Source organism: Saccopteryx leptura, chromosome 1 (assembly GCF_036850995.1).
Source record: "Saccopteryx leptura isolate mSacLep1 chromosome 1, mSacLep1_pri_phased_curated, whole genome shotgun sequence".
Lineage (NCBI taxonomy): Eukaryota > Metazoa > Chordata > Mammalia > Chiroptera > Emballonuridae > Saccopteryx > Saccopteryx leptura.
The window spans coordinates 258,779,635-258,799,625 of NC_089503.1; the positions used below are offsets into that span (position 1 = coordinate 258,779,635).

Below are 19,991 nucleotides of genomic sequence, written 5' to 3' on the forward strand. Positions count from 1 at the left end.
AGTTGCTTTATTGTTCCATTGCTTGGCAACTGAGCCTTAGGGCCTGAGGTGGAGGTTACAGAGCCATCTTCAGCACCCAGGGCCAACTCACTTGAACCAATCGAACCATGGCTGCAGGAGGGGAAAAGGGAGAGAGAAGGGAGAAGGAGGAAGGGAGAGGGGTAGAGAAGCAGATGGCCAATTCTCCTGTGTGCCCTGACCCAGAATGGAACCTGGGACTTCCACACTCTGGGCCAATGCTCTACCACTGAGCCAACCGGCCAGGGCCATTAGTATGCATTTGAGACATTTCCATTTTGTGGTGATTGTGAGTAGTGCTGGTATGCACGCATGTGTATAAGGATTTGTTATCAATTCCTTAGGGTCTGTACCTAAGAGTGCAATAGCTGAGTCATGTTATAACTCTTAAATTTTTGAGGAACTGCCAAACTTCTATTTTTCATAGTGTCTGCACCATTTTCTGTTCTCACTAGTAGTTTTTCTTCATCACCAACACTTGATATTTTTCTTTTTTTCTTTTTTTTTTTTAATTATAGCCTTCATGGTTGATATGAAGTGGTATTTCATTGTAATTTTTATTTGTATTTCTTTGATGGCTAATGATAGTGAACATTTTTTCATGTATTTATTGTCCATTTATATATCTTATATTTTCTTTCATTCTGCAGGTTGTCTTTCACTTTCTTGTAGTATTCTTTGAGTTACCTATTTTTTCTTTTGTTGCTCATGCTTTCAGTGTCAAATCTAAGAATCAGTTGCTAAATCTTCTGAAGTCAGGAAAGTTTCTCCCTATGTTTTCTTCTAATAGTTTTATAGTTTTAGTTGTTAAATTTAGGTCATTGACCCCTTTAGAGTTAATATTTGTATATGGTGTAAGGTAAGAGTCCAATATCATTCTTTTGCTTGTGGCGATCCAGTCATCCCAGCACCATTTGTTAAGGAAACTGTGTGTTCCCATTGAATGTTCTTTTTTTTGTGTGTGTGTGTGGCAGAGACAGGGAGAGTCAGAGAGAGGGACAGATAGGGACAGACAGACAGGAAGGGAGAGAGATGAGAAACATCAATTCTTTGTTGTAGTTCCTTAGTTGTTCATTGATTGATTTCTCATGTGTGCCTTGATGGGGGGGGAGCTATAGCAGACTGAGTGACCCCTTGCTCGAGCCAGCAACCTTGGGCTCAAGCTGGTGGGCCTTGCTCAAGCCAGATGAGCCCATGCTCAAGCTGGCGACCTCAGAGTCTCGAACCTGGGTCCTCCACATCCCAGTCCAACGCTCTATCCACTGCGCCACCACCTGGTCAGGCCCATTGGATGGTCTTGACACTCTTGTTGAAAACCAGTTGGCCATGGTTGTATGAGTTTATTTCTGGACTCTCCAATCTATTCCATTAATCTCCATGTTTGCCCTTATGCCAGTACCACACTGTCTGATTACTTTAGCTTTGTAGTAAGTTTGAAAGCCAAAAGTGTGAGTCCTCCAACTTTGTTTTTATTTTATTTTTTCTAAGATTGTTGTGGCTAGTCAGGGCCCTTTGCAATTCCATATGAATTTGAAGATCAGCTTTTCTGGTTCTGTGAAAAAGGCCATTATGATTTGGATTGCATCGACCCTTTCAACGGTTTGGGGGAGGATTGCCATCTTAACAATATTAAGCCTTCCAATCCATGAACATGTAGCATCTTTCCCTTTATTTAAATTTTCTTTAATTTCTTTCAGCCATGTCTTATAGTTTTCAGTGTTCACATGTTACCCTATGCTGATTAAATTTGTTCTTAAGTATTTTTTTAATGATATTGGAAACGGAATTGTTTTTTAAATTGCATTTTATGATCATTCACTGCTAGCATATAGAAACACCACTACTTTCTGTGTGTGATTTTATAACCTGCAATATTGCTGAATTTGTTTATTAGCTTTGTTTTTAGCTTTGTTTTGGTACCTAATGGTATCTCTTCTTCCTTTCAATTTTGATGCCCTTTTTTTTATGTTTTTAATATTATTATTATTTGGGGGGGCTTAATTGCCCTGGTGAAACCACCAGTACTGTGGTGGGAGCAGGCATCCTTGTCTTGTTCTTGATCTTCTAGGAAAAGATTTAAATCACCACTGAGTGTGCTTGGGCTGTAGGTTTTTCATAAACACTGTCAGATTGAGGAATCTCCCTTCTCTTCCTATTTTGTTGACTTCTCTTTCCTCTTTTCATTCTTCTCCCTCTCCGTCCTTGATGACAACTTGGAGTGTGAGCACATGGGAAGTTTTCCCCCCTTATTGCATCATCACTACCTCTCCCTGTTCCTGCTTCTGAATGAAGATGCTGTAGGGACCAGGCCAGGGTGGGAGTCTTGGGCAGCAGTCTGGGTTTGCCCTGAAGACACTTGGTCCAGTCAGGTAGACTTCCAGTGCGTGAGCTGGGGCTTGTCCTGCATGCCCCTCTCCTCTCCACCTCTCACCCCTCCATGTCACTGTCTCTGTGCTACTCAGTGCTATCTCTAAGCAGGGATGCCACCAGGAAACATTTCCTGACACAAGTCAGACAGGCTCTGTGCCTATCCATGGGGCTGATGTTAAATGCTGGAACCTTAAGCATCCCAGGGGGCTGAGGGGCTAGGCAGAGCCCTGTGAGAGCACAGCCTGGTCCATCCACTCCCTCCCTCCTCGGGCACTATAGGTGAGCTTGCGCCCGCCACATCACCTCCTGGGCCTCTTATACGAGATTCAGCAGCCTTCCTGCTCAGATGGGGACTCAGCAAGCTGTTGTTCTTCGGGTGCCTTCTCCAGGGCCCAGCACGTGCTCAGTGCTCCATCTTCCTTCTCTACAAGGCAGAAGGTGCCTCGCCTCCTTCTGCATCCCTGCTAGCTCACACTGCATCCCGTCACACTCTGTGAAACCCCTTATTGCACCCTTGTAGGCGTGGTAGTCTGTGTCTCATCCTTTTGGATCTGGGCCTCACATCTCAGCTCTGACCTTGGCCTTGGCAGCTCTTTCCTTGAATTCAGTCCTCACAGGGAGATGGGTACACAGTGGCTCTCCACCTGGCCTTCCCAGAGCCATCACCATCGCCATATGTACTGAGTGGTCCAGGTCCCCAGCCTGCTCTTACTGCTTTGGTGGAGGTCAAAAGCCTAGGGATGTGTCCTTTCTACATACCCTGTAAGGCTGGAGAGCAGCCCCTCCTTGACCATAGATAGTGGGTACAGCGCCTGGAGCAAGGGCTCATGATTGCACACCTGGTTCTTGTCTCATTTTGTCACCTTCTCACTATGGGAGCCTAACAGGTCACTTGCACAAGCTTCAGTTCCTTCACCTAGAAAGTAGCAATGGGGACCTCTCCCCCTCGGCCAGTTGAAGATTTCTTAAGGAAGTGCCTGGCCAGGGTGAGCCCTGGGCTTTGCTAGGAGCTCTGCCTTTGCTGATCTATGCTGCCAAACCACCCTTGGCATCAGGTGGAGAGCTCTGTCCATTGGGGTTATGGGGGGCATGGCACCCCAGACACTAGGTTTTTGATAAAACTGTCCACACTGCTTTTTCCAACTCTTAGCAATATTTTGGCAAGGATGGTCTTAGTACCATGAAAGTTAATCTTGATGATGATTCTTCAAGCCCTGGGTGGTTGGGTGGTCAGTGAGTGGAGTCTCTTACCTCTGATGGCTGTGGTCGCAGTGCCCTCTGGTGGGCACAACTGGGAATTTACAAAATTAGACGCAGACAAAGCCTGCCCCTGCCAAATAATCATTTCCCTCAGAAATGTGCCCCATGGATAGGCACAGAGCCTGTCTGACTTGGAATCAGGAAATGTTACTTGGTGGCATCCCTGCTTAGAGATAGCTGCCTGCCCACAGTTTTTTTAAATGGCATTTGTTGTCAGTTCAGCAACATTTTTTAGTGTACGTATATTGGATGATTAGACCTACCTTACATTACATTATATAGAAAGATTGAATTAATTTTTCAATTATTGAAAGCACCCACATATAATCTGTTATATAAAGTTACCTTTACGGTAGAGCATCAGCCCGGCGTGTGGAAGTCCTGGGTTTGATTCCCAGCCAGGACACACAGGAGAAGCGCTCATCTGCTTCTCCACCCCTCCCCCTCTCCTTCCTCTCTGTCTCTCTCTTCCCCTCCCGCAGCCAAGGCTCCATTGGAGCAAAGTTGGCCCGGGCACTGAGGATGGCTCCATGGCCTCCGCCTCAGGTGCTAGAATTGCTCCAGGCACAACAGAGCAGTGGCCCAGATGGGCAGAGCATCACCCCCTGGTGGACATGCCGGTTGGATCCCGGTCGGGCGCATGCAGGAGCCTGTCTGACTGCCTCCCCACTTCTAACTTTGGAAAAATACCAAAAAAAAAAAAAGTGACCTTTATATTCGCGATTCTTGATGTTAATTTTTGGATTTCTATTAAAACTTCAGGAAATATAAACCAAAGATGAAATTTGATGTCCTAATTAAACTCAACTGTTTGGCCTATAGTTCAGAGTTGGCAGATGCTTTTCTATGAGGGGCCAGATTGTAAGTATCTCAGGATTGTAGACAGGCAGCCTCTGTCACGAAGACTCAGTCTTGCCATTCTGTCAGGGAAAGCTGCCTTGGGCTGTATGTGGAATGGGTGTACCTGTGTGTCACTAAAGCTTTATTTACAGAAGCAGGCCAAACTTGGTGAATATGCCAGCCCCCAGCCAAATCGGCTTTGGAACCCGTTTAGCTCAAATGATCACATATTGGAACTGTTAACTGATGTTTTTAACTAGTGTTGTCTTTCCAGCTGGCCCCACTTGGCAGGGCGAGCAGTGGCTTTCCCCTTTAGCCTCCGACCCCATCCCAACTGAGTATGCGTCACAGTGTCGCCTGCCCACCTCCTTTAGGAATTGGTGTTTGTACCTGTTGGCATCTACAAAAATTGAGAATTTTTCACTTAAGGTTTTTGGAGTAACTGAATCTTCAGATAATAATTCTCCAGAGAAGTTTATCCCCTAAGGGACAAGTGGGGCCTGTAGGTCAGTATAATTATTATAAAATAGTTTGAGCTCATGAAAAAATCAAGTGTCAGTAAGAGCGTCAAATATGAAAAGTAAGTTTCCCTTCCTTTCCTCAGTTTCTCAGTCTCTGTCCTCAGAATTCAGCACCCCTAGTGTCTGATATTATGTGTTCTTCTAGAAATTTCTACTGCACGTGTAAACAAATGTTTATCTTTTTTTTTTAAATGACATCCTGTTTATTCTGCTTCTAGGGTTTTTCTCTCATGTAACAATGTATCAAAGTACACCTGTTTCTGTGCACACACAGAGCTCACTCTAATCTGATAGATGCAGCACGGCGTGTTCACCGGGCCCACACTTTGGGCCTACTGCACATCCTTTGTGTGGTGTGTCTGCATCCAGATCCCATGGTAGGGTGATTTTGGTGTACCTACCTGGCCCTGCCCACATCCTGCAGAAAAGCTGCAGTCTATTCACTTTTTCTGACCCACTCCAGCTTTCTGGCACATTCACATAGGGGCAAATTCTAACTAGATTCTTCCAGAGCTGTTTTTTGTAAATATTGTTGACACCCTGTAGAAATCCCACTTGGGAGAAGCATCATTAACCTATTAATCGATGACTGGTATAGATAGAACCTGAGAGGACCAGCCTGACCAGGCGTTGGCACAGTGGATAGACCGTCGGACTGGGATGCAGAGGACCCAGGTTCGAGACCTCAAGGTCACCAGCTTGAGCGCGGGCTCATCTGGTTTGAGCAAAGCTCACCAGCTTGGACCCAAGGTCGCTGGCTTGAGCAAAGGGGTTACTCAGTCTGCTGAAGGCCCATGGTCAAGGTACACATGAGAAAGCAATCAATGAACAACTAAGGTGTCGCAACGAAAAACTGGTGATTGATGCTTCTCATCTCTCTCCGTTCCTGTCTGTCCCTATCTATCCCTCTCTGACTCTCTCTCTGTCTTTGTAAAAAAAAAGAGAACCTGAGAGGACCAGCGATGAGCTCCCACCCAGTGATGACACTGCTCGTTCATAGAAACAAATACAAACTTGGCTGGGAGGCCCCCCAACCCCAAGTGACTTGGCATCCGTCAGCCACTTCCTCTTGCTGCTGGGGCTTTGTGCCTGCCAGTCATCTTGTCTGGAATGTTTTTCTTTTCTGTGGTGCACTTGAACACTAGACCCTCATTATCAGTGGTCCTCTGAGTGAGCCCTGCATACCAAGGCCCACCTCTGGTGTTTCACCCTGAGGCCTCCCTTGCCTGTCAGGACCCATTCTCCATCACAGCCTTCTGTGAGCCTTCTCCTAGCCCCATGGCGTTCATTACACTGTCATGATCCGGGTACACACGTCTCCCCCCCCCTCCCCCGGTAAATGAGAGTATCTCAAGAGCTGGGGTCACCTCACATGTGGGCAGAGCCCCTGGCCCATGGCAGACAGTGCTCTCTGGGGCTGGGGGCCGAGCTGAAGGTGGTTCCGTGAACTCAGACAAATGAAGAACTAGCACTGGTGGGCCTGGCCATGTCTCTCCAATGCTGACCACCTCCTGTGTCTGTATCCTTAGTTCACAGGAAATGGGCCCTGTGAAATGAACAGTGCCCAGAAGACTGAGCACGAGAAGAACCTAGAACACAGCAAAAAGCGCTCCCGGCCTTCTCTTCTCCGTGTCGTGTCAGCACCAGCCAAGGTAAGTGTCAGCCGTGTGTGTAGATGTCTGTGTGGACATCTGGCAGCCTGGCCTTCTCTGTAAATAATCTCGGGAGCAGCATTTGCAGGTCCCAAGCAATAGGCCTGGGGAAGGAGGCTGAATCTGGACCCTGGTCTGGCTCGAAATGCACCAGCTGTGGGAACTTGGGCAATCAGCTTACCTCCAAGGTGGCTGTTTATCTGTTCCCTGGCTCACAAGATTGTTGTGAGGACTGTTCCCTCCTCCTCAAGAAACCTGATGTAATTGCTCCATATGCTTCTTTTCACATTCACAACTCTTTCATGGGTAGGCCCGTGTACAGTTGTCAGGTTGGTCACTGCACCAGGTGGCGCGCTCAGGGATAAGGGGCTCCTGTTGCACTTATCACCCATTATAGTGATTTTCTTTTTATTTATTTATTTATTTATTTATTTTCTTCTTTTTCCAAGTGAAAAGAGAGGAGATAGAAAGACAGACTCCCACATGCTGCCCAACCAGGATCCACCCAGTAACCTCCATCTGGGGCCGATGCTCTGCCCATCTGGAGCCATGCTCACAACCGAGCTATTTTTAGTGCATGAGGTGGAGGCTCCACAGAGCCATCCTTAGCACCCAGGGCCTGTGTGCTCAAAGCCATCATCATGGCTGCGGGAGGGAGAGGGAAAGAGGAGAGGGATCGGTGGAGAAGCAGGTGGTCACTTCTCCTGGGTGCCCTGACCAGGAATCAAACCTGGGACATCCACACGCCAGGCCAACGCTTGACCACTGAGCCAGCCGGCCAGGGCTGGTAGTGATTTTCTAATTCCATCATTCCTTGTGCATTTACTCAGTGACTTTCTACTGTAAGAAAGGGCTTTCTCTTTATCTCCATTTATTTAGTAATTTATGTCAACATTATAATCTGTGACTATTAGTTTATCTTGATGCCCAAACTGTCTCAAAATCGGCTAATGGGGCTCTTCTGGGTTGGCTCCTGTGTCCTCTTGACACATTTCCATCATTCTTCGGGCACTTGAGAGATGGTTTTGAGCCTCAGCAGTACAACCAGGTTCAGGTCCTAGTCCAGTTTAGAGAAAAAGTCTTCACAGGGATTTAAAACCCAGACTTCTCCAGGATCCCACGAGTGCTGTCCTCTTCCTGTTCCCTTCCCATCACTGTCGCAGCTCACAGGACAAGATGGGCAGGGGAAAGATTTCTGATATTCAGGGGCACAGCTCTGTTGTCATTCCAACTTTATAATGTTCCCGTCTGATAGCAAGGGTCCCAAACTGTCGATACTTAGATCTAGGTTGTGGGTGGGGCAGTTGTATGATCTTTACTTTTCACTAGGTCACAGGTGGAGGTGGGTGGTTCTGCGATGTTCATCCACAGCAGTCAGGGGAAGACCTTCTTCAGCACCTGTGACGGTGTCTGTCAGAAGCACTCAGTGCTGACGGTATTGTCTCTGACAAAGATGGACAGAGGGGCTGCCCATGGAGTGCAGAGAGCACTGAGAGCACGAATTTTTCTCTACAGAAGAAAATGAAACTGCGTGGTACCAAAGACCTGTCTATCGCTGCCGTTGGGAAGTATGGGACTCTGCAGGAGTTCTCCTTCTTTGACAAGGTGCTTGGTGGGGCTCAGATGTGCAGGGGAGAGCCCCTGGGAGGTGATCTCCTGGGTGGGCCTGGGAGGAGGGGCTGGCTCCAGCTTTCACGGTGGAAGGACTATGAACCATTATTGAACAGATGGCAGATGGTGGGCCAGAAGCACAGAGCTCAGAGTTTGAGCCGGGTTTGAGGACACATCCCTGCTGCTCCCCAGCTATGAGACTTTCTTTCTTTTTTTTTTTTTATTTTTTATTTTTCTGAAGTTGGAAACGGAGGTAGTCAGACAGACTCCTGCATGCGCCCGACCGGGATCCACCCGGCATGCCCACCAGGGGGCGATGCTCCGCCCATCTGGGGCGTTGCTCTGTTGCAACCAGAGCCATTCTAGTGCCTGAGGCAGAGGCCACAGAGCCATCCTCAGTGCCCGGGCCAACTTTGCTCCAATGGAGCCTTGGCTGCGGGAGGGGAAGAGAGAGACAGAGAGGAAGGAGAGGGGGAGGGGTGGAGAAGCAGATGGGCGTTTCTCCTGTGTGCCCTGGCCGGGAATCAAACCCGGGACTCCTGCACGCCAGGCCGACGCTCTACCACTGAGCCAACTGGCCAGGGCCGAGACTTTCTTAAAGGCCCAGGTTTGGTGGGATAAGCCGATGAAATTGCCCATGCTATCTGAACTGCGATTACTACAATGAGAGCTTTGCCCCGCAGACCGCTGCCAGTCACTTTAGAGCATGCCCATGTAGGTGACTTCATGTACCTAGTGATGTCTAAACCAAGTGGGCGTGGGAGCCAGGCTTGGACCCAGCCCACAAGGCCTCTTCACTTGCTCTTCGTACAGGTACGCAGGGTCCTGAAGAGCCAGGAGGTCTATGAGAACTTTCTTCGTTGCATTGCACTCTTCAACCAGGAGCTCGTGTCTGGCTCCGAGCTTCTCCAACTCGTCAGCCCATTTTTAGGGTGAGCAATCCACACGAGTTTGGTTTCTGTAAACTCTGTCCACCCTTCTTTGGGCTGTATTGTTTTTGAAAAACGTTAGGTGCTTTTTACAATGTTGTCTTTAAATGGAAATTGGTGTGGAGATTGTTACAGATTCACTGGCAGTTGTAAGAAAGAACACAGATCCTGGGGCTAATTCCCTGATGGTAACGTCTGAAGTCAGCACCACAACCAGGGTGGTGATCCTTGAGCAACCTACCTACCTTTGCAGTTTCCCTGTTTCTAGTAACCCTGTGTGTGCGTGCCCCCAGATGTTTGTGTATTTCTGTGGGGAGCTCAATTGCTGGGGAAAGGGCGTGTGTCCACCACCACAGTCAAGGTACTTAGTGACTCCAGAACCACAAGAATCCTTGTGCTGACCTTTGATACCCAGGCCTGTGTCCCTCCTGCTTTCTACCCCAGGTCCCTACGCCAAGTCCCTGCAGCCACTCCTCTGTGCTCCATCTCTAACACTTACGTCACAGAAGTGTTACATAAATGGAATCATGCCATAACCTTTCGGGATCAGTTTTTTCCACCTGGCATAAAACCCTGGAGATTCTCTTAATGTAGGCTTTTAAAATTCTAACAGAAATGGCAAGACTGAAGGACTTCCTAGCATCCCAGGCCCCAAAGGGACAGACTGTTAGCGACCAGCTTCCAGCACATGCCGTTGTAGTGTATGCACTGCATTGTGTGGGCAGACCCAGGCCAGGGCACCATGGGGAAAGTGGGGATGTTGCGGGAGGTAAATGCATGCTCACCCTTCAGTGAGCTTCAGGCAAGCGGGTTGGCCAGGTCCCAGCATTGCTTCCCCTTCACCAGCCCTGTCATGTTGGGTGAGTTCCATAGGCAGTCTGACCTTAGTTTTGGAAAGCTCCATTTAACCTCTGTACGAAAGACCTCCAAAATAGAATCTGGACTATGGTGAGCATGCATTATACATAACTGTATGTGTGACCTATTTAGCCCCCAAGGTAACCCCAGGGGAGGAGACTGCGTGGCTGTCATGGCAGGATCACCATGCCAGCTGTCAAAGTAACTATACACTTGCAGTACGGTTTGATATTCATTTAAATATAAATCAAGATGACATTGGGGTAGATTGCATGAAAACCTTCCCATCAACATGTACGACTATTACAGTATGACTCATGAGAATGTGTTCAAAGAGGGTGTTCCCAAAAGGGTTTCCTATGGGGGAGGAGAATTCTGAAGTAGAGCTTGGCAGACTAACCTGTCAAGGGCAAAGGGCTAGGACTATCAACTCAAGTGTTGTACAAAAGAAGCCACAGCAATGTGTCAGGAATGGACATCACTGTGCCAATAAAACTTTATTTACAAAGAAAGGTGTGGGCATGTTGGCTAAACCTAGCCTCTTCTAGTCAAAGAACATTGCTGACCTGGCTTCTGCCAGTTGCGGTTGTCTTTTCCAGTGTGTTCAAGGCCATCCTGCAAGTGGCAGGGCCTGGCTGGTGACAGTTTTGGGGGGCAGATTCACTTCCAAGTGGGGACCTACGCACATCTGATGTGAGTTTCTGCCTCTTGCCTCCTCCCTGACCTTGCATTCTGACCATTTTTAACCATGGTATCTATATGGAGCCATCCTGAAATCTCTAGATCATTTCTTGAAAGCCCCAGGGCTGCTGAATTACCATTTGTCTTTATTTCTGAAGGAAATTTCCAGAACTCTTTGCACAATTTAAGTCCTTCCTGGGGGTGAAAGAGCTGTCATTCGCCCCGCCTATGAGCGACAGATCTGGGGATGGAATAAGCCGGGAAATAGACTACTCATCTTGCAAGCGCATTGGATCCAGCTACCGGGCCCTCCCTAAAACCTACCAGCAGCCCAAGTGTAGTGGGAGGACGGCCATCTGCAAGGAGGTAACTCCCTGGGGCTCACATTGGCTTGTGTGATGCATGCCTTCCCGCAAAAACACCCATCACTCCTTTGTGTCAGATGAAAGACTGAGTTAACCCCCATGTTGAATAATGGTTGGTGCTGGGATGTGGCAGAACAAAATATCTGAGCAGGGATGTTAGTTTCTTACCCTACTAACAGTTTTGGTAAGCCACAGGGCCCTCAGCACTGTAGGGTTTGGCACATTCCTCTGTTATTTTGACTTAATTTTTGCTGTGAGCTGCTCTGTCCTGGGCTCACTGCCCTCAGTATGTTTCCAGTTAGCTTGACAAATTGAACACTTCTTCAGGGTTAGAGAACATGCTTTTACTGTATATCCAGAATTTAAGAGTACCTGCTGGATTCCAGGGTATAGTCCAGGGGTTAGCAGAGAACAGCCAAATCCCAGGCCAAAGCTGGCCCACTGGTTGTGTTTGTCAATAAAGTTTTATTGGCACACAGCCATTCCCATTGCTTTGCATATTGCAGGACTATGACAGAGTTGGAGTAGTCCCAACAGACTGCATGGCCCACAAAACCTGAACTATTTATTATTTGGCTTTTTACAGAGAAAGTTTGCTGACCTCTGAAGTGGTATGATTTATTCACTTTATCAGAGTCATGTTGTCTCTTAAGACTGCTTTAAAATTAATTTTACTATTTGTAGAATAAGGAAGTTTCTATAAAATCAGAATGATATTGCTTCTTGTATTTTCTACACTGGACAACACAGTAAACAGTTCCAGCTGCCACAACTTGTCACCTGAGTAACAGCATTTCATCTTGGTGCAGGTGCTGAATGACACCTGGGTCTCCTTCCCTTCCTGGTCAGAGGACTCCACCTTTGTCAGCTCCAAGAAAACACCCTATGAGGAGCAACTGCACCGCTGTGAGGATGAACGTTTTGAGGTGCATATGCTGGTGCTGCAGGCCTCTCGGAGCAGCCAGGGTTCTAGCCAGGATGGGAGTGACCTGGGGTGTGTGCCTGTCCCCCCTCCTCAGCGGCACTGCCCTCTCACTCTTTCCTGCTTGTGCCCCTCCATCCTGGGACGTATCCTGACCCTCCTGAACCCTCTAGTCTCGAGTCTCGGGGGTGCCAGCACTTTTCAACAGGGACAGCTCCTTACAGGTCTCTTTTCTGCCTTGCTTTCTTTTGGGGTGGCTAGGCAATGTATTTGAATTTAATTACTTTAATTAAAGTGAAGTTAGCTTAAGTTAATTTTTTGAAAATTTTGCTGAAATCATTGTAGATTCACATGCAATATAAGAAATAACTCAGGAGCTCAGTTGCTTAGAGGGTCGTCCCCATACACCAAGATTGTGGATTTGATCTCAGGTCAGGGCACATAGGAGAATCAATGAGTGCAGAAATAAATGGAACAACAAATCAATCCTGAGCTCTTTCCCTCCCTCCCTCTCTCTTTCCCTTCCTCTCTTATAAATTCAATAAATTTAAAAAGGAAAAGAAATACTACTGTAATCCAGGTTCCCCTCCCCCAGTGGTAACAGCTTATAAATCCCTGTCACAGTGTCACAGCTGGGTCAGCGACACTGGCCCATCTACCTAGTTGGACTGAATCTGTGCGTGCCTGTGTTTCCTAATGTGGTGTGTAGTATGTTGTATTGTGTGTGCACATGTTTTTAGCTTGGCGCAATTTTCCCACATATATTCAGTGTTGTTCATGTATCTACCACCACAGCTAAGATCATGAATGAATCTTTAACTAGGACCCCTTGTACTGCCCTTCATATCTGAGCACCTCCCTCCCAGCCCAGCCCTGCCCCGCCTTGCCCCACCCAGCAATGCTGACTTGTCCCTTCGTCTTTCTCATTGTATCATAAATGGCATCAGACAGTATATACTTTTAGGGGATTGGCTGTCCCTGCACATGCCTTGAGAGTCATCCAGGGGCTAAGTGCACCATGGGTCCCTTTCCTTTTTTGCCAAGCAAAACTTGCTCTCTATGCCTGTGAACGTGGTCAGCCAGCAGTGAGCAGCCCATGGCTCTCAGTCCCTCAGCTCTGAGTCCTGTATTTGTGCCTCCCCTGGCTGGACTCCAGCCCAGTATTCAGCAATGCTTGCTCAGCCGCCCGCCTCCTAATGCCTGTCAAATCGCCCCAGATGTGGAGTTTGTTAGCTCTGTCCAAGCATCCCTTCTGCCAGTCCAGGCTCCTCACCAGGGCCCCACTGACCCCTTCTCGCCTTCCTCTCCATAGTTAGACGTTGTCCTGGAGACCAACCTGGCCACGATTCGGGTGTTGGAAAGTGTGCAGAAGAAACTCTCCCGGATGGCACCAGAAGACCAGGATAAGTTCCGGCTGGACGACTGTTTGGGGGGCACGTCAGAGGTGATCCAGCGTCGCGCCATCCATCGCATTTATGGTGACAAGGCTCCTGAGATCATCGAGAGCCTCAAGAAAAATCCTGTCACTGCTGTCCCTGTCGTCCTCAAAAGGTTTCCTTGGCTTCTGTCCCCCAGGGAACTGATTAGTGTTGTTGATCACAAATGTCATCACAAGGGTTGGGGGGGTTCCCTGGGGCCTCAGGCTGGCTTACTGGGTTTTCCAGTCTTCATCTTCCCATTCCCCTCCTGAGAGGAAAGCATGGTTAACAACTGTCCTTCAGCTACCAACAAATAATTAGAGCTAAACATGAAGACTGGGGCCTCCATCACAGCTTGCCTTTTATATAGTAATGTGTCTTAGGAGCATTTCCATGATGGTGAACAGGTATTGATTGAGTAGCTGCCCTCAGTTGGGTGCTGTGGTTGGCCCTGGGGTTGTAGAGTCTTTTCCTTCATGGTGTTCATAGTTGAGCCAACAGCTACACAGAATATGGTCAGTGGCGAGAACTGGGACAGGGAGGAGGTTGGTTCTATGGCAGCAATGTTTGAGGAGGCATAAAACCAGCCACGTTGCATCCCTCAGGGCCATGGCTTCCTCTTTCCCTCTTTTATTCAATATAGACAGGCCTGGAGCTGGCTGTCCCAAGTTTTCAGTGCAGTGACTGGTCCAGATGGAAGACAGGCTGGTCTAATGCAGGGATGACTCAGGCGGGTATCCTGGGCTATCCCCACACTCTCCCTGTGCTGAGTCCCTCTGGCCCCTGCAGGCTAAAGGCCAAGGAGGAAGAGTGGCGAGAGGCCCAACAGGGCTTCAACAAGATTTGGCGGGAGCAGTACGAGAAGGCATACCTCAAGTCTCTTGACCACCAGGCTGTGAACTTCAAGCAGAACGACACCAAGGCCCTTCGCTCCAAGAGCTTGCTCAACGAGATTGAGAGTGTCTACGATGAGGTGAGACCCTCCTCTGCTCTGGGCCTCTGGGCCTCTGGGCCTGTTTCCCAGTGGTTAGGTGAGGTTGGTGGCGTCACTTACAGGGCTGCGTAAGGGTGAAGACGAATGTATCTGTAGGACACAGACTAGGGCTGGTCAGGGGGAGGACCGCAGCAGTTCTGCTGTTGTTAGATGGGGCTCTTCCTCTTCCTCCCTCTCCGCCAATGGGGCCTTGATGGACCTTCCATCGGATGCCTGATCCTAGCAGCTTTCCTTCCTCAACTACCAGTGTATGCTGGGCAGCGTTAGAAACCCCAGAAAGGGCCATCTCTTATACCCCTTGCTTATAGACCTTGGATAATGCAGTACCATTATCCAAATTTTAGCAGTGAGGAAACTGAGGCACAAGAGGTGGCCAGTTGCCAGGGCCAATCATAGAAGACCTGGGCCTCCACCTCCAGCAGCTACACCATGCCCTCTTGCTAGTCTTGTAATGTCTAGGCTCATGGGCCCTGATCCACACAACTGAAGCAGGGGTGGGCTCTTGGCTCTGAGAATCTGGACCTCTGAAAAATGCATGCAGGGGGAGGCTTGGCAGAGAGCTGGAGGCCACTGGGGTGGCTGTCAGGGAGGTTGGCCGGAGCTCACGGAGTGACAAAGGAAGGGCTGCTGCTCCCAGGCTGTGCCGGGAGACAGGCAGAGCAGCACCAGTGACTAACACTTGCCTGGGTAGGGTCACTTATTCCGCTTACATGTGAGTAGCAAACGGTCGTATCTCCTCTTATAATGGTACAGAAGCGGAAGGCAGAGGAGTCAGGCTGCTGTGGTGGTGTGTCTGCCCAGAGTGAATGCTCTTCCATGTGGCTGTAGAGACCACCCAGGGCCATGGCCCTGACAGCCTTCCCTCCAGCTTCTCTGCCCCCAGCTTCACCCCTGCAGGGCCCACCCCTTGGCTCCCAACTCTACCTTTCAGCCTGTCTGACCTCCTCATCTGATTCCTCAGGTGTGACTTTGAAGCCTGAGACCCACCCCCATGTGGTCTGGTACATTGTCAAATTGGGGCAACGGTTTAGCCCCTTGGTTAGCAAACTGCGGCTCACGAGCCACATGCGGTTCTTTGGCCCCTTGAGTGTTTAGCAAAGGCCAGCTTAGGAGTACCCTAATTAAGTTAATAACAGTGTACCTAACTATATCGTTTAAGTTTAAAAAATTTGGCTCTCAAAAGAAATTTCAGTCATTGTACTGTTGATATTTGGCTTTGTTGACTAATGAGTTTGCCGACCACTGGTGTAGCCTATCAGACCCACCACTGACCACTGAGTTCCTTGTCTGTTTTCCTGGCGGCAGCAGAGAAAGGAGTGTTTGGCTGATGGGGGACAGGGTAGGGCATGGGAGGCCCCATCTCTCTTTCCTGCCAATCACTAGTTCTTTTTGAGGAACAGACTGTACCTCTTCTTCCCCCTGCCTTGCCCTCAAATGGTTCTACCTTACAGGGGTGGCATCCACACTCACTGTGCCCAAGAGCTTGGGCACCCCTCCACACACACATGCTCGGACAGTCTGGAGGATATAGTCATTGTCTTCAGGTTTTCTAGAAGAAATATTAGCTGAAGACCAAGGGGAGGGGTGAACCCAGGGACATAGTTCCTCAGGGAGAAAGAGCAAACAGACTCATGCAGAAGTCCTGTGCACAGCAGAACAGAGCACCCCTGAAGCATTGGAGGAGGAGCACTGGGTGCTATGTGGCTGGGGTGGCTACAGGACAGCATGCCAGGGGCCGGAGTCCTCTACTGAGCAGTGTGGGAGGGCCGGGCCTGGGGCACGGTGATAGAGTTGGCTATGCTTGTGTCAGCCAACTTGCTCTACACTCAGGACAGTGGTTTGAGTGTGCAGGTGAATGGAAACAGGCAGGTAGGAGGCCTCTATAGGGCGATATAGGAAGACCGTGGAGGGGCTGGTGGGGGTGCACAGAGGCAGTATAAGGCTAGGTGTGAAGGGTTGAGGGAGGAGAGGGTTAACTTGTAAGCAGTCCCAAGTCCATGCATCCATGTATGAATGATGGTGAGCAGAGAGGCCCAGGGTCTGCCTTCCTCATCCCTAAGGAGAGCTTGGACTGGGCAGCTTGGGTCTGCTGGAATTTGGTGATCAAGGCACTGCTCCCCTCATGTCCCTTGGCCTCTGGTACTGCTGTAGGGAGGTTGGCCCTGATCTGGTCCTCATGCTGAGGAATGTGACAATGTGAGAGCCCCTTGGCCCTTGGGTCCCAGTTGGGGTTCTCCCAGCAGGTCCTTTCCTGCTTGACATGCACTCTGTCCCCAGCACCAGGAACAGCACTCAGAGGGCCGGACCGCCCCCTCCAGTGAGCCGCACCTTATCTTCGTGTATGAGGATAGGCAGATCCTGGAGGATGCGGCTGCACTCGTCAGCTACTACGTGAAGCGGCAGCCAGCCATCCAGAAGGAGGACCAGGGCACCATCCACCAGCTGGTACACCAGTTTGTGCCCAGCCTCTTCTTCTCCCAGCAGCTGGACCTAGGGGCGTCTGAGGACTCTGCTGATGAGGGCCGGGGGAGCCCCCAGGGGCAGAATGTGGACCCTGGTGACCGGAAGAAGCCGGTGCCTGGGCCACAGAGCAGCCCCTCAGAGGAGAAGGGGGCCTCTGGAGAGGGTTCCACCCCTGAGCAGCAGCAGCAGCAGCAGCAGCAGCAACCGCCGCCACCACCCCCACCCCCACCGCCACCGCCACCACACAAGCCCATGGATGACGTCTACAGCCTCTTCTTCGCCAACAACAACTGGTACTTCTTCCTGCGTCTTCACCAGACCCTGTGCTCCCGGCTCCTGAAGATTTATCGCCAGGCTCAGAAGCAGCTCCTGGAGTATCGGACTGAGAAGGAGAGGGAGAAACTGCTCTGTGAGGGACGCCGGGAGAAGGGCAGTGACCCCGCCATGGAGCTGCGGCTGAAGCAGCCTAGTGAGCTCCCCAGACTGTGCCAGAGCCCAGGGGTGACATGCAGGCACTGGGAGACGGGCGGCAGCCCAAGTGGGCCCTAAGGGTTTCAGATCATAGCTCATGATTAGAAATATGTTCCCTTGTATTTTTTCTGTCTTTTCATTTTAAAATAATTATGGCATCTCAGATGAGAAGTGAAAATATTCTTGAATACCCTTCCTTAGCGGTAGCACCACTTCTGTCTGTAGTGCCCTGGTAGGACCAGAAAACCGCCATTGCCCAACCACAGCCATGGCTGCTTCCTGCCTTTCCTCCCCAGGCACAAAGCTCTGGTGCTTTCCCCCAAGCTGGGACGTGTGGAGCTACTGCTGCCCAGTCAGAGCTTCTATCCCGGAGTCACGGGCCCAACCTGTGGTGGGAGGCAGAGAACATGGGCTGCTCGGTTCTGTGGAGATTCCTGATTCACCCTGGTCAGGGCCTTGTGGGTATAGCCCTGGGTCACCTGGTCTCCGCCCACCCTCAGGTGAAGTGGAGCTGGAAGAGTACTACCCCGCCTTCCTGGATATGGTGCGCAGCCTGTTGGACGGCAGCATCGACCCCACTCAGTATGAGGACACTCTGCGCGAGATGTTCACCATCCATGCCTATGTCGGCTTCACCATGGATAAGCTGGTGCAGAGCATCGCGCGGCAGGTGAGCGGGTGTGGGATGGGCAGCCAGCCAGGTGGCTGGAGGCCTGACATACAGGACAATAGCACCTTCCCGAGACTCCTTGCCAGTCCTCAGCTTTGCAGACTGGCTCTCCTGTCACTGTTATGCTGTGTGGTTGGCCCCATGTCAGCATCTTTCCTTTTTTTTTTTTTTAATTAAGGTAGAATTCACGTAACATGATATTAACATAACATAACCATTTTAAAGTGATCAAAGTTCAGTGACATTTCTTACATTCAGTGTTACACAATCATCAACTCTGTCAAGTTCCAGTACTTTTGTATCACCCCAAAAAGAGACCCAGTCCTTATTAGTCATTCCCCGTTCCCTTCCTCCAGCCCAGCAACCACCATTCTGCTTTCTGTCTGTGGGTTTGCCTGTTCTGAGCACTTCATAAACATGGACTCATTCACTATGTGGTCTTTTATGTCTGGCTTCTCTCACTTGCCATGATGTTTTTAAGATTCATCCATGTTGTGTTGTGACAGTGCTTCATTCTTTACGGCTGAGTAGTATTTTATTGGATGGATGGACCACACTGTGTTCATCCATTTATCCATGGTTGGGCACCTGGGCTGCTGTCACCTTTTGGCAATTGTGGATAATGCAGCTGTGAATGTGGATTTGAGTCCCTGCTGATGGAACTTTTGTGAGGGTAATTTAGCAATGTGTGAAGAACCTTAACCCAAATCTGGGGAAGTGGGCGAATATCAGTGACATTCCTCAGCAATCAGCGTCATTTATAGTAGCAAAGCACTGCCCACAGTTCAGTGTCAAGGAGAGGAAACTAGTCACATAAACATAAACAGCAAAGCCCCAGACAGATCGGGCGTGGTCCTGGGACATGGGTGCTGCTGGCGGAATACTTCATCTTGACTTGTTTCCTGATTATCAACTAAGGCTTTTCACTTAAAGTGGAAGAGAAACCAGGAAGAGAATAATGTTATTACTCTCCCACCCAGATACAGTCACTGAGAACATTCTCAAAAAGGCATTTCCTTGTAGGTTTGAGAAACTTCTTATTGTAGTAGAACACACATACAGAAAGGTGTCCAAATCCTATGTATATGGTTTGGTGGCTCTTCACATATGGATGCCTTCACCCATAACCTCTTCCAGCCGTTCCTTACCAGGGACACCCTCTGCCCTCATTTCTGATGCTGAGATTGATTGAGTCACAGGTCTTGAGCTGTGTGTAAATGGAAGTATACCAACCGTCTGGCTTTATTAGGCAGTGTGAGTCTGGGGCATTTCTTTTTGTTGAGATGTCCATGGCTCCTTCATCCTGGCCTATTCTAGGAAACAAGCTCCCATTTGGGTCCTTGGAGCAATGCTTCATGTCTCCTGGTGGCCATCTGTGAGGTTCCTCTACTCCCTTGGGTGGGGCATAGGCAGGCCCACCAGCTGCAATGGAAGCTTCCAGTTTCCCAGTGGGTACTCTTTCCTGCCCAGAGTTGGGCATTAGTGGTCTCTCTTATCTCTCCTGAGCTTTAGGGGGTAGGGTGATCTCATTGTTTAAATTGCATTTCCCTGATGGCTCATGAAGTTGGCACCTTCTCATCCCTCTGGAACTGTTTGTATGTCCTAGTTTGTGGAAAGCCCATCCACATCGTTTGCCAGTTTTCCTCATTGATGACTAGACTTCAAGTCTTCTGGCCACAAGGACACATCAAAATCAACATCTTTGACCTGTCCAGTGGTGGCATAATGATAGAGCATTGACCTGGGGCACTAAGGTCCCAAGTTAAAAACCACAAGGTCACTGGCTTGGCTAGAGCCCCCCAGGTTAAGGCATATATGAGAAGCACTCAATAAACAACTAAAGTGCCACAATTACAAGTTGATTCTTCTCCTTCTTGTCTATCTGTTTCTCTTTCTCTCTGTTCTGCCACCTAACTCTCTTGTCTCAGTGCCTTCCTGTTCCTCTGCA

General features: G+C 49.3%; 1 protein-coding gene across 1 annotated transcript in view; it reads left to right on the top strand.

Annotated features, from left to right (window-relative positions):
• The window catches only part of SIN3B (SIN3 transcription regulator family member B), a 43,488-nt gene that overhangs the window by 16,868 nt on the left and 6,629 nt on the right, over positions 1-19,991 (top strand). Inside the window, exons 6-14 of the mRNA XM_066349111.1 lie at positions 6,539-6,661; positions 8,177-8,266; positions 9,086-9,204; positions 10,899-11,106; positions 11,915-12,031; positions 13,340-13,578; positions 14,235-14,418; positions 16,717-17,371; positions 17,874-18,043. Coding sequence (XP_066205208.1) covers positions 6,539-6,661; positions 8,177-8,266; positions 9,086-9,204; positions 10,899-11,106; positions 11,915-12,031; positions 13,340-13,578; positions 14,235-14,418; positions 16,717-17,371; positions 17,874-18,043 — 1,905 coding nt within the window. The remainder of the gene's footprint in view (positions 1-6,538; positions 6,662-8,176; positions 8,267-9,085; positions 9,205-10,898; positions 11,107-11,914; positions 12,032-13,339; positions 13,579-14,234; positions 14,419-16,716; positions 17,372-17,873; positions 18,044-19,991) is intronic.